Source organism: Salvelinus namaycush, chromosome 21 (genome assembly GCF_016432855.1).
Source record: "Salvelinus namaycush isolate Seneca chromosome 21, SaNama_1.0, whole genome shotgun sequence".
Taxonomy (NCBI): Eukaryota; Metazoa; Chordata; class Actinopteri; order Salmoniformes; family Salmonidae; genus Salvelinus; species Salvelinus namaycush.
The window spans coordinates 8,247,989-8,262,035 of NC_052327.1; the positions used below are offsets into that span (position 1 = coordinate 8,247,989).

General features: G+C 42.9%; 1 protein-coding gene across 2 annotated transcripts; it reads left to right on the top strand.

Moving 5' to 3' along the window:
- Positions 1 to 1,926: 1,926 nt before the first annotated feature.
- Positions 1,927 to 12,770, top strand: LOC120066049 (transcription initiation factor TFIID subunit 6-like). 2 transcript variants are annotated; one of them, XM_039017126.1, is made up of 15 exons: positions 1,927 to 2,130; positions 6,384 to 6,544; positions 6,743 to 6,829; positions 7,242 to 7,395; positions 7,650 to 7,706; positions 7,859 to 7,975; positions 8,252 to 8,373; positions 9,276 to 9,353; positions 9,709 to 9,810; positions 10,140 to 10,322; positions 10,474 to 10,548; positions 10,628 to 10,753; positions 11,067 to 11,240; positions 11,496 to 11,687; positions 11,907 to 12,200. In XM_039017126.1, exons 2-15 carry the CDS (start codon positions 6,389 to 6,391, stop codon positions 12,198 to 12,200), a joined length of 1,917 nt encoding a protein of 638 aa, XP_038873054.1. In that variant the 5' UTR covers positions 1,927 to 2,130; positions 6,384 to 6,388. The 2 variants fall into 2 exon arrangements, with proteins under 2 accessions (XP_038873054.1, XP_038873055.1); XM_039017127.1 differs by lacking the exon at positions 1,927 to 2,130 and having other exon boundaries at positions 6,389 to 6,544; positions 11,907 to 12,770.
- The last annotated feature ends 1,277 nt before the right edge of the window (positions 12,771 to 14,047 follow it).

Here is a 14,047-nt window from a genome sequence, read left to right on the forward strand (position 1 = left end):
CTGTTGGAAAAGCATTCCAGGTGAAGCTGGTTGAGAGAATGCCAAGTGTGCAAAGCTGTCATGAAGGCAAAGGATGGCTACTTTAAAGAATAAAATATATTTGTTTAACACTTTTTTGGTTACTACATGATTCCATATGTGTTATTTCATAGTTTTGATGTCTTCACTAGTATTCTACAATGTAGAAAATAGTAAAAAATGAAGACAAACTCTTCAATGAGTAGGTTTGTCCAAACTTTTGACTGGTGTATATATATATTTATATATATTTTTGTGTGGAATTGGTCTGCAGACCTACAAAAGGGGGGACATGCGGCCCGTGGACCGCCAGTGGCCCATCTGCTGTACAACAAAGTACGACCTGTACGAGGACATAAAATCTTGATATACAGTATCCAGCCGTCTTTTAAATAACTTGGATGGATCAACTCCCTCCCTGTCTTTCTGCAATCTCTCCAACACTTGTAAATCAACTACTTGAGGTGGGAGTAGCCACTCACAGGGATAGGTATCATGGGGCTAAACTCCCTGCCATACAGTCCCATCTGCCTCACCTGGGTATCACCCACCAAAGCTTTTATTATAAAACAAAAATTAAAAAATGTTTTTGTCATTTGACACTTTTTCACCCCGATTTTATATTATGATATTATGATCTTGTCTCATCGCTACAACTCCCCAACTCTGGGGAGGCGAAGGTCTAGTCATGAGTCCTCCGAAACATGACCCGCCAAACCGTGACATACTCTCGCTTAACCCGGAATCCAGTCGCACCAATGTGTTGAAGGAAACACCGTTCAACTGACAACAGCCTGCAGTCGCCCGGCCCGCCACAAGGAGTCGCAAGAGCGCGATGTGCCAAGTAAAGCTCCCCGGCACTGAACCAGGTTGACACTGGGCCAATTGTGCGCCGCCCTTGGGACTCCCGGTCACAGCCAGTTGTGAGACAGCCTGGGATCGAACCCCAGGCTGTAATGATGCCACAACACTGCGATGCAGTGCCTTAGACTGCTGCGCCAATCGGGAGGCCCCCACCAAAGCTTGTATTCTAACCACATTCATGTTCCCATTATGCCTGTAGCACCGCTTTTGTGGGGTGAGACATCCCATGTCCCTGTCAATTAATAAAGATGACCTGTAACTCAACCAGTGGAGGCTGCTGAGGGGAGGACGGGTCATAATAATGACTGGAATGGAGTAAATGGAATGGTATTGATACCATTCCATTCACTAGATTCCAGCCATTATACTCCATTCCAGACATTATTATGAGCTGTCCTCACCTCAGCAGCTCTACTGAACTCAACCAACGATTTAGCAGGATTTTTTTTATTTTATTTAACTAGGCAAGTCAGTTAAGAACAAATTATTCTTTACAATGATGGCCTATCCCGCCCAAACTCTAGCCATGCTGGGCCAATCACGTCCAGTTATGATACAGCCTGGAATCAAACCAGGGTCTGTAGTGACGCCTCTAGCACTGAGATGCAATGGCTTAGACCGCTGTGCCACTCGGGAGCCCAATCCGGTGTATAGATTGGTCCCCAGATTAAAAAGAAGTGGATAGGTGTAAGAAATATTATGATGCCATTCCTTTCAAACCTGTGGATTAGGGTAGGCATGCGTTGTAGGAAGTAGATTTAGGGCAAATAGCTCAGAATAAAACTAGAACCATCACTGACAGGCAGAACTAGCCGATTGGTGAAAACATCCAACTAATCTTTACAGATGTGTAGTATCAAAAATTTCTAAAATCGTTTTAAAAAATAGTATATTGTAAGGAAATAATTATTGGAAGTACATTTTACAATAAGACCAACTTCATAAAAATGTATACCACCATAGATACAAATTTACCACGGTTCAAAATATAGGATGACATTACATTCAAATAAACATGTTTGAGGACCTTGAGAAACAAAACAAGATGGCGGATTTTCTGAAAAAGGGTTCGGAGCTGCAAACCATAGCTAAATCAGTTAAAAATAAATCTACAAATAAATAAATACGGTAATTAGTTAGGTTGGCAAACGAACCACTGTCAAACATTTAAATAGTATTTGTTTGTTTTGAATAATTTTGTACTTTCTCCTGTTGCTGTATAACGACCGTATTGGTAACTTTAGAAAGGTAAGAGCGCTAGGCTAATCAACTTGGCTCGCTAGCATTAGCTAACCATTACATCAACAAAATGCACCGAACTGTATAAAAATTGTTTGAATAACACATATCGCAGAATCTGCTGCATATGTTGTTTTTGGTTCTGATATGTAATTCGCTTGCAAACTATCGGGTAAAATCTCAGACCGGGTAGGTAACTTAGGCTGGAACGGTCTAGTAGCTAGCTATGCTAACTAGCCTGCATGCCAGCAAGTTGTTATTACATTTCGATGACTACCGTTCGCTCTCTTTGAGTTTTAAAGAAGAAGCCTAACGTAGCTTTATAGGCTGTTGACACTATGTAATCAATCAATTGGCTAATTGTTTGGATTCAAATACCAGGCTTGAGCTTCTTCCCATCTCATTTTATCTTATCTCCTGGACCGAAGGCTGGTTCAAAGATTAAGAAATGGCAGCAATTTTCCTCCACTACACACAAAGAGTTTTGAACTGATGAGAACAACCTTGCACTGTATAAAAAAATTATGCTGTTGTTTTTACAGTAACTAAATGGCAGACAGTCACTGTAAACATATAGTACAGTATGTTACCCTAAATTCCAAAGAAACTTTGGTTTAACAGTACAGCACTGTAACATACTGTACTTTTTAACATTAACTTACAGGTAACTGGCTACCAGTAAGTTGCCATTAGAAAAACAGTATTTTTTACAGTGTGTGGAAGGAGCTCAGTCTACGGAAAACATGCAGACGAGCTGGTAGGAAAATGATCAGCAAATTGAACTGCGAGCAGTACAACATGGACACCGGGGTCCAAGATCACTTGCCAGTTCTGCAGCCTGACCCTCAGGCAATTGACGTGACCCACTCCAAGCCAATCCTGTTTATAATTTACATGCTCCCTCTCGGCCAAATCGTCAGAGATTATAACATCAACTTCCACGCTTTCGATAACCAGGTTTACATTAACACCAAACCGGACACCATCTCTGCCCAAGCAAAACTCAGCAGCTGTCTAGAGGACATCAGGGAATGGATGAAAGATAACTTTCTCCAATTGAACAGTAGCAAGACTGAGGCTTTGCTTATTGGGACACCCAAACAGTTTACCAGTGCTGCAAACATCTGCCCTACAATCACTGGCCAGGCCATCCACGTGTCCTCTGTCATCTCCAACTTAGGAGTCAAGTTTGATCCTTCTCTGTCCTTCGATGCCCACATAAAACAAATATGTAAAACACAGTTTTTCCATCTTACACTGAACACAAATATAAATGCAACATTTTCTAAGATTTTACTGAGTTACAGTCCATATAAAGAAATCAGTCAATTGAAATAAATAAATTAGGCCCTAATCTATGGATTTCACATGACTGGGGGTGTGGATCAGAAAACCAGTCAGTATCTGGTGTGACCACCATTTGCTTCATGCAGCGCGACACATCTCCTTAGCATAGAGTTGATGAGGCTGTTGATTGTGGCCTGTGGAAAGTTGTCCCACTCCTCTTCAATGGCTGTGCAAAGTTGCTGGATATTGGCTGGAACTGGAACATGCTATTTTACACATCGATCCAAAGCATCTCAAACATGCTCAATGAGTGACATGTCAGGTGAATATGCAGGCCATGGAAGAACTGGGACATTTTCAGCTTCCAGGAATTGTATACAGATCCTTGCGACATGGGGCTGTACATGAATGGCATGACAATGGGCCTCAGGATCTCATCACGGTATCTCTGCATTCAAATTGTCATTGATAAAATGCAATTGTGTTTGTTGTCTGTAGCTTATGCCTGCCTATACCATAACCCCACCGCCACCATGGGTCACTCTGTTCACCATGTTAACATCAGTTAACTGCTCGTCTCCACGCCGCCATACGCCATCTGCCCGGTACAGTTGAAACTGGGATTCATCCGTGAAGAGTACACTTCTCCAGCGTGCCAGTGGCCATCGTTGGTGAGCATTTGCCCTCTGAAGTTGGTTACGACGCTGAACTGCAATTAGGTCAAGACCCTGGTGAGGACGATGAGCACGCAGATGAGCTTCCCTGAGACGTTTGTGCATAAATTCTTTGGTTGTGCAAACCCCCAGTTTTATCAGCTATCTTGGTGGCTGGTCTCAGACGATCCTGCAAGTGAAGAAGCCGGATGTGGAGGTCCTGGGCTGGCATGGTTACATGTGGTCTGTGGTTGTGAGGCCGGTTGGACGTACTGCCAAATTTTATAAAGCGACGTTGGTAGAGAAATGAACATTCAATTCTCTGGCAACAGCTCTGGCTGACATTCCTGCAGTCAGCATGCCAATTGCACGCTCCCTCAATTTAGGACATCTGTGGCATTGTGTTGTGTGACAAAACAGCACATTTTAAAGTGGCCTTTTATTGTCCCCAGCACAAGGTGCACCTGTGTATTTATCATGCTGTTTAATCAGCTTCTTGATATGCCACACCTGTCAGGTAGATGGATTATCTTGGCAAAGGAGAAATGCTCACTAACAGGAATGTAAACAAAATCTCTCAAAATTTGAGAGAAATATGCTTTTTGCCTATGGAACATTTCTGCAATCTTTTATTTCAGCTCATGAAACATGGGACCAACACTTTACATGTTGCATTTATATTTTTGTTCAGTGTAAATACATTGCCCGGGTCATACCCTCACTCTCCCAGCCAGATGCAGATAACCTAATCCATGCCTTCATCTTCTCTCGGATCGACTACGGCAATGTGTTGTTTGTTTCTCCCAGCTAAATCACTACAGAGGCTCCAACTAATCCAGAACAGTGCTGCCAGGGACCTGACCAGAACCAAGAAGTCAGATCCCATCACCCCGATCCTGGCCCAACTCCACTGGCTACCGGTCAACTACCGGAGTGACTTCAAAATCCTCATCCTTGGATTTAAAGCCTTGAATGGATTGAGGTGCACCTACATCAGTGACCTTATCTCAATCAGCGAGTCACCTCACACTCTCCGCTTTAAGCAACTCCCTGCTGCATCAAGACACGTCTTTGAACTATGGGGGACCGAGCCTTCTGCTCCCTTGCCCCTCGCCTATGGAATGCTTTCCCTGATCATCTGAGAGCTGCTCCGTCACGCTGAACTTTTAAAACGGGCCTTAAAATCCACTACTACAGGCTTTCATAGTCCTAGACCCAATGTAAAATTTATTTAGCACCTAGCCCACTATTGATATTTTACCTCCATTGGTTCTAAATATATGTTATTTTTATTGTATATAATGTTTTACTTTTTTCCTCAGTAGAGCTTTGAGATAACTCTACTGAAATGCAGTTTTACAAATGAAATGTATTATTATTATTATGTAAAGTTGAAAACACATGCATGCAAAGCTTTTGCCCATTCTGACAGGAGGGAACATCAGCTGACTGGCAGCTAGTATATTTGTGCTGCCTTCAATGAGGGGTGAAATGTGTGTTTTAATGACTTTACAGTAGAGTGGGAAAGCTGGTGGTCAGTCATCTGATCTGTAATATCTTTATCTCTAATCATGAGTTTTTATGTTTTTATTTATGCAATCTTGCATTCACCATCCATTCATGAATTTACAGAAGCCTAACATTAGATACAGTGACAGCCTGGGATGTAGCCTGGATTCAGAGGCATGCTTTGTGTTCAAAACAAGATGAGTCGTTTTTAAATTATTCAGAATAATGTTTGTTTTCTAAGATGCAGCTGGAAGTGAGTTATAACATGACCATTAGAACCCAAAACAAGATGAGTCGTTTTAAATGAATCAGAATAATGTTTGTTTTCTAAGATGCAGCTGGAAGTGAGTTATAACATGGCCATTAGAACCCAAAACAAGATGAGTCGTTTTAAATGAATCAGAATAATGTTTGTTTTCTAAGATGCAGCTGGAAGTGAGTTATAACATGACCATTAGAACCCAAAACAAGATGAGTCGTTTTAAATGAATCAGAATAATGTTTGTTTTCTAAGATGCAGCTGGAAGTGAGTTATAACATGACCATTAGAACCCAAAACAAGATGAGTCGTTTTAAATGAATCAGAATAATGTTTGTTTTCTAAGATGCAGCTGGAAGTGAGTTATAACATGACCATTAGAACCCAAAACAAGATGAGTCGTTTTAAATGAATCAGAATAATGTTTGTTTTCTAAGATGCAGCTGGAAGTGAGTTATAACATGGCCATTAGAACCCAAAACAAGGGAAAAATAGTTTTCTTTCAGCTTGACATCCCTCCTCATTCACCTCCCAACTATCCCTCTATCCCACAGCCACCATGGCGGAGGAGCGGAGGCCGAAGCAGTGCACTGTGGTTTTGCCCACTGAGTCCATGAAGGCCATGGCAGAGTCCATAGGAGTGGGGCAGCTACAGGAGGAAAGCTGTGCTGCCCTGAGCGAGGAGGTCAGCTACAGAATAAAGGAGATCGCCCAGGTAAGAGCAGGGCCGAGTTCAGTAGGGCACACCGTAGCAAAATGATTTGCGGAAAATGAGAATCTGTTCTTATTGGATGACTCACTCTTACATGTTACACCTCAGTTCCTATCAATACCAATGAACACAGGGTAATTATGTTATGAAATGTGATCCTTTGTTCATATCTTCTGTTTTCCCCCTCCCTTTGTCTTCCAGGACGCGTTGAAGTTTATGCACCACGGAAAGAGACGTAAACTGACAACCAGCGACATAGATCACGCTCTTAAACTGAAGAATGTAGAGGTGAGGGGGACTATACTACGCAATCATGGAGGAATGGTTCTTTCTTTGGAGAACTTTTCACAGGACCTCAATTAAATATATAGGCTATATTGAAAGCAACATTTGAGATGTTATTTACATAAACAGACTTGGTTGAAAATGTCAATAGAGCAATTACTAAGCTATCATCAGATAAATGATTAAAGCCACTGTAAAAATTCAACCAAAGCTGTTTTGTGTTGCTAGTGTTACAGAATTGATTGATATCAGTCAATTGGTGGTATAGTTATTGATGGAAGTCACTACACACGACTTGCACATTTCAAGTCACTGCACATATACATGCACCATTTCAGTTTCAGTCTGTATCTATGCAACCATCACAGTATTAGCCATCCCAGTGCTTGGTTTCATAGAGGCCTCTCCTCCACAGCCTCTGTATGGGTTCCAGTCGCAGGAGTTCATCCCGTTTCGCTTTGCCAGCGGAGGAGGGAGAGAGCTTCACTTCTACGAGGAGAAGGAGGTGGACCTTAGTGACATCATCAACACACCCCTCCCTAGAGTCCCACTTGATGTTTCGCTCAAAGGTATACTTCTATTTTGTTTTGTGAAAATGTTGCGTTGATTTTACAAAAACATATACCTCCACCCGGTATGATACTGACGCATTCAAACATTTCAAATGTATCGGCCTACTTGTACTGATGTTGATTGTATTTTATTAGATCCACTTCCATTGTTGTAGATTATCCATATGATGGTATTATCTTTGAACAAGTGTTTGGGTTTGTTGATTATACAAGCTCTTGTTGTACCTCCTGTCTTGTTCTCTGTTCCTCAGCTCACTGGTTAAGTATTGAAGGTGTCCAGCCTGCTATACCAGAGAACCCACCCCCAGGTGAGATGTCTGTCTGTCTGTGTCTGTCTGTGTTTGTCTGTTTCCATCCTTCTCTATCATCTACTTGAGTAAAGCAGCATTCTTCTCTAATCAACCACATTTCCATCATGTGTATATACCATCTCACTTCTTTCCCCTTCTCTTTCCCTCAGCCCCCAAAGAGCAGCAGAAGGCTGAGTCGACAGAGCCCCTCAAGGTGGTCAAGCCTGGTCAGGAGGAGGAGGGCTCCATCCAGAAGGGCCAGGGAGCTACATCTGCAGAGGCTAAAGGTCAGGAGCTTCTGATGTGTCTGTACGCCATCTTAAAATTGTATGTGAACAAGTATACCCTTTTCACACATGACGTGTCAAACCGAACCATACTATGTTGGCTCTGATATTTTCTTTTCACATCGTCCTGTCCAGCACGGTTCAAGCCGCTGTGGTAGATGTGTAACTAAGCCAGTGAAGTGCAGCTCGGCTCAGCACGGTAGTGTGAAAAGGATACTAGAAAAGCTATTCTTATTTAATCAATGTTTGTGGTCCCTCTGGTTTGGTCCCTCCCAGGTAAGAAGGAGGGTCTGATGAGGATGAAGCCCCGCAGTACTCACGAGCTCTCAGTGGAACAGCAGCTCTACTACAAGGAGATCACAGAGGCCTGCGTCGGGTCCTGTGAGGCCAAGAGAGCTGTGAGTCAACCGTGTGTGTTTGTGTGCACACGTGCGAGAGTTTTGTGTCTGAGTCAACCAGGTTTTTGGCTAAAATGTCCTGGTACTGGGTAAAGTTCATGATGCTGTTGACCTTAACAAGAGCCCAGGACCAGTGGAAACAAAATAGCCCCATAACATCAAAGATCCACCACCATATTTTAAAGTAGGTATGGGGTTCTTTTCTGCTTATCACATCCTTCTCTCAAAACCACCACAGGGGTGCGTGACCAATTGAGCTATATTTTAATGTCATCCAACAAATGTAAATGCCTGCATTTTGCTAAACGGCATTGGCACTTAGATTGGAACCGGTGCTATGGTCAGATGACATGAAAATAGAGCTCTTTGTCCAAGCACACCAGTGGGTTTGGCGTCGAAAGAAGAATGTGATTTTGCAATGGCCTTCTCCAGAATTGAACACCATTGAAAAGCTGTGGTTTGAATTAAAGAGAGCTGTCCACAGATTCTGTATGGAGGGATGGTCTTAGTTCTGTAATCTCATAAAACATGATAGAAACAGGCATAGTGCCGTTATCCTCCTAAGGGGAGGGTGTATTGAAAACGGGTGCCATCATTTGGACCCCTATCTTCTTCAGAGAAAATATGTTTTACCTGTAAAACAAAATATCTTTCTTTGAGCAAGTGTAAAAAAAAAATTTTTTTTAAATGTCCTTTCATTTTTTTGCATACAATATAGCTAATTATGAATATTATTTATTTTATACAGTATTTTTTGCTAATTTTTATCAAGGGTGCCAATCATGTTGGTCATGACTGTATGTATGCATTTCTGTATGTATTTCTGTGTGTATGGTTTTGTTATTGTTGCCACGTTATAATGCCATCTCTCTGACCCAGTATGTCTCTCTTGTCTTCTTCAGGAGGCTCTACAGAGTATTGCTACAGACCCTGGGCTCTACCAGATGCTCCCCAGATTCAGCACTTTCATCTCTGAGGGGGTGAGCTTCTCTTCCTTCCTGTCAATCTCTATTCTACCCTCCAAGATAGGTTTCTGCTGATGGCACACGCTATTTCTCAATTGTCGAAACGAAACTTCCCTTTCTTCATCCTCATCTTATTCACTGCACTGATCTGAAAGAACTGACCAGGTGAAGGCTAGCCTAATGATGAGCTTACACCATATTGTTTTCACCGATCAAAGCATTTCTAATCAGTGCAGCTGAAGGAAAGGAGATGAGGGGGAGACATGTTCAAGTTATTTAGATAGAGCCAAAGTGTTTCAGTGCAGTAGGGATCATGACCCTGTGACCTTTAGCTTGTTCCTCTCTCTTACGTCCTCCTCTCCTCCTGTAGGTCCGTGTGAACGTGGTGCAGAACAACCTGGCCCTGCTCATCTACCTGATGAGGATGGTCAAGGCCCTCATGGACAACCCCACACTCTACCTAGAGAAATATGTAAGAGTTCTAACACAACTAAATAGCATACACAGTAAACTGAAAACTAAAGCAAGACACATGACACAGGTCAATATTACACACAGTAAACTGAAAACTAAAGCAAAACACATGACACAGGTCAATATTACACACAGTAAACTGAAAACTAAAGCAAGACACATGACACAGGTCAATATTACACACAGTAAACTGAAAACCAAATGAAAATATAATTCTAATAACCTTTATTTCTGGAGCATTTTGATACAGACAGACCTCAACTCAGTGCTGATCAAAACACCTGCCATTTGATGTGTCCCTCCCTTGGTTCCTTTGTCGTGGTCTAGCTGCACGAGTTGATCCCAGCGGTGGTGACGTGCATAGTGAGTAAGCAGCTGTGTTTGCGGCCTGACGTGGACAACCACTGGGCTCTGAGGGACTTCGCTGCCCGTCTGATGGCCCAGAGCTGTAAGACCTTCAGCACCACCACCAACAACATCCAGTCACGCATCACCAAGACCTTCACCAAGGTACGTGGAGATGCATCCGATTGATCCACTTTTACTTGGAAGGAAGTGCGTGTGTGTTTTTAGTTCAAATAAATAACATATAATACTGGGATTGAGACAATAAGCGTCGTTATGAGCCGTGAACATCTCCTTCCCTTCATCTTTCTCTCAGAGCTGGTTGGATGAGAAGACCCAGTGGACGACACGGTATGGCTGCATCGCTGGACTGTCTGAACTGGGACCTGACGTGAGTACTGCCATTTGAAGGAATATTCTCACCCTGGTCTGAGCTGTGGTATAATAGTGTACTCCCCCCCCCCCTCCAGGTGATCAAGACATTGATCCTGCCCAGGCTCACTGTAGAAGGAGCTCGTATCAAAGCTGTGTCTGAGGGACCCGTGGTCTCCAACATCGATAAGATAGGAGCAGACCACGTCCAAAGCCTTCTACTGGTGAGGAGCCAAACACAAACTGTTATTGTTCTACTTATTATTGTTGACTAAAATGTTAATATTCCATTGAAGATGCATCTTTATGATAAAACATGTTTGTTTTATTCTTCTATTGTTATTAAAACAAATAGGACCACAGACAACATATTATATTGACCGCTACATACATTTAGGGCTGGTTTCCCAGACACAGATTAAGCCTAGTTCTGGACTAAAAAGCTCCACTGAACATGCTTTTTAGTCCAAGACTAGCTACACATACCCACCTGGAAGAGAGACATAGATCCTTGACTAATATCCTCTTCTCTCTCAGAAACACTGTGCCAGCGTTATCGCCAAGACTCGTCCCCTGCCTGACAACATGGAGCAGTACCGGGCTGACTACGGTTACCTGGGGCCCATGCTCTGTTCCCACGTGGTTAAGGCCCGGGCCCAGGCAGCACTACAGGCCCAGCAGGTCAACAGAACCACACTCACCATCACACAGGTAGGGCACCTAGATGTGTAAAATGATGTATATGAACTGCCTAAGGTTGGAGTCAATTCCATTTCAGTTCAATTTATATTCCAATTCAAATTTTCCTAATTGAAAACTGATTTAAATTTCTCTTAACTTCCAGAATTGAAATGTAATTGGCCTCAACGCTGAAATGAACTGACAATATCAGCAACTGTAATGATCCAACGTAACGTTACAAAACCTCATCTGAAGTCCTACTGTATCTGTCTGTCTGTGTTGCAGCCTCGGCCCACCCTAACGGTGTCTCAGAGCGGGATAGGAGGGTCGGGGGGGTCCCGTTCCCCCAGCATCATCAAGGTTCCCAGCTCCCTCACCCTCATGTCCACCCGACCAGGCACCCCAACACAGCCATCGCCCCCGGCAACCAAGTACATCGTCATGGCAACCAGTGCAGGGGCATCTTCCACCCAGCAGGTACTGGACGGTAGTCTTGTTGTTGTTTTTCATATGAAATAGTAACAAAAACAAATGTATTTCAACTCTAACTCTTGTATTCACTCTATGTCCTCCTAGATTCACTAAACATTTAATATACAGTCATTGATATCCTATACATTCCCTTTTTTATAGATAAAAACTAGATGCCCTAGTTAAGTGTTGTGATGTGTAATGCAATATTCCCCTCTCCTCCAGGTGATCACCCTGAGTTCCTCCTCGGGCTCCTCGGTGACCAGCACGGTTGCCAGCGCTACCTCCACCCTGCAGCCTCTGGTCAAGCTGGAGTCCAGAGGGGCCGGCGGCCTGGGGGGGTCGCGACCCCTCCAGAAGTACATTGTGGTGTCTCTCCCCACGTCCGCCTCTTCCTCCCTGGAGAGTAAGAGTGGCATGCTCCCTCCCTCTTCCTCCACCTCTCCCATCTCGCTGGAGGCCGGGATGAAGATGGATCGCTCAGACTCTCCCGGGGCCAGCACACAGTCCCCGCACTAAGATACTATGTGCGTCCCAAATGGCACCCTACTCCCTATATAGTGCACTACTTTTGACCAGGGCTCATAGGGCTCTGTTCAAAAGTAGTCCAGGATCCATAGGGCTCTCGTCAAAAGGAGTGCACTATATGAGGAATAGGGTGCCATTTGCGACGCAGACACGGGCTTGTAATTGCCTTAGGGTGGTCAGACAGCCCTCTGATTGGCTGTTGATGGTGATAATGAGAGATACCTCGACCTCTCTGATAGGGCAGAGATTAGGTGCCTGAAGAGGGAGGAAGGGATTACTTTTGGGAGCAGGGGTGGAAACTAGCTACTTTGAGTCTAGAGTAGCAGAAGAATTGTCAGAAAACAGGGATATTATGCGAAAGTGATTGATAGAGACCAGATGGGATGGCGGGAGGAGTGGATGGATGGGTGCATGCAGTAAAGTGCACACATCTCTTTTCTTATTGTACATACATTCACACTTGTCTAAAAGCTGTGTGGGCATTTATAATGGTTCAACCAACATTCTAATTGATTTTATGTTTCTTTTTTACACTATAATAAACCTGATTTTTGTAATGATTTTATGGCGATTGCTTCGTATTTTAATTAGTGGAGGTAGCCTGGGCGCCAGTCAGTTTCTGATCTCTTGTCAATTCCTTATGGATTTTTCTTCCAGGCATGACATGTTTGGCTTTACAATGACAGCAATGGAGTTGGCAAGATAGCAAACGGATCTGGGACTAAGCTAGAGTGCAGGAGGATGATTGACAATATGGTTAACAGCTGACAATAGAAATAAAACTTAGTAGCCTAAAGACCTACATTCCTTACATAAACATCCTTACATTCTTAGGAAGCAATGCAGGTTGTTGTTGCTGACACTTAACATTGAAGAGGTGGGAAAGGAATTGGGACAAACGTGCCATATACAGTGACTTCTGTAAATATTGGGACTTTGAAGTGTTTTTTCTTCTTTTGACTCATTAATCAAAAAGTTTGGATTAGAACTCAAATAATGACTATGAGGTTAACGTGCCGACTGTCGGCTTTAATTTGAGGGTATTTTCATCCATATCGGGTGAACCGTTTAGAAATTACAGCACTTTTAGGGGAGCAAAGGTATTGGGACAAATTCACTTATGTGTATTAAAGTAGTCAAATATATTTGGTCCCATATTCATCAAGCTTGTGACTCCACACAGTTGTTGGATGCATTTGCTGTTTGTTTTGGTTGTGTTTCAGATTATTTTGTGCCTAATAGAAATGAATGGTAAATAATGTATTTTGTCATTTTGGAGTCACTTTTATTGTAAATAAGAATACAATATGTTTTTAAACACTTCTACATTAATATGGATGTTACCATGATTACGGATAATCCTGAATGAATCGTGAATAATGACCGAGAAAGTTAGACACACAGATATGCCCCCTAGACATGCTAACCTCTCACCATTAGTGGTAGGTCAGCATTTTTTGGAGGGGGTATGATATTTGTTAACCGCTAGGCTACCTGCCTCTAGGATGCTGCTCATCCTTTAAACAAATAAAGAGCTGTGCCTGCCTTAGCTCTGGTCCTGGGCCCGTTTCCCAATAGCGATGGAATTTAGGCTTACAAGTGTTTTAAACTATGCATATTTTCTACAACGGTCGTAAATGTAACATGTGTTTCCCAAAACGCCATGCAGAGAGAACGGTCGCGAAGTGCGTCGTTGGAGCAAGGCTGCTTTCACATCAGCTTTCTCCATTCAAATCTTTCCTTAACATTAGAATTATGTCACAATACTAACGACTGAGACATTACCACCGACGGCTGCAAATATTGAGGCGGTTTATTATAATGCTTACCCAATAAGA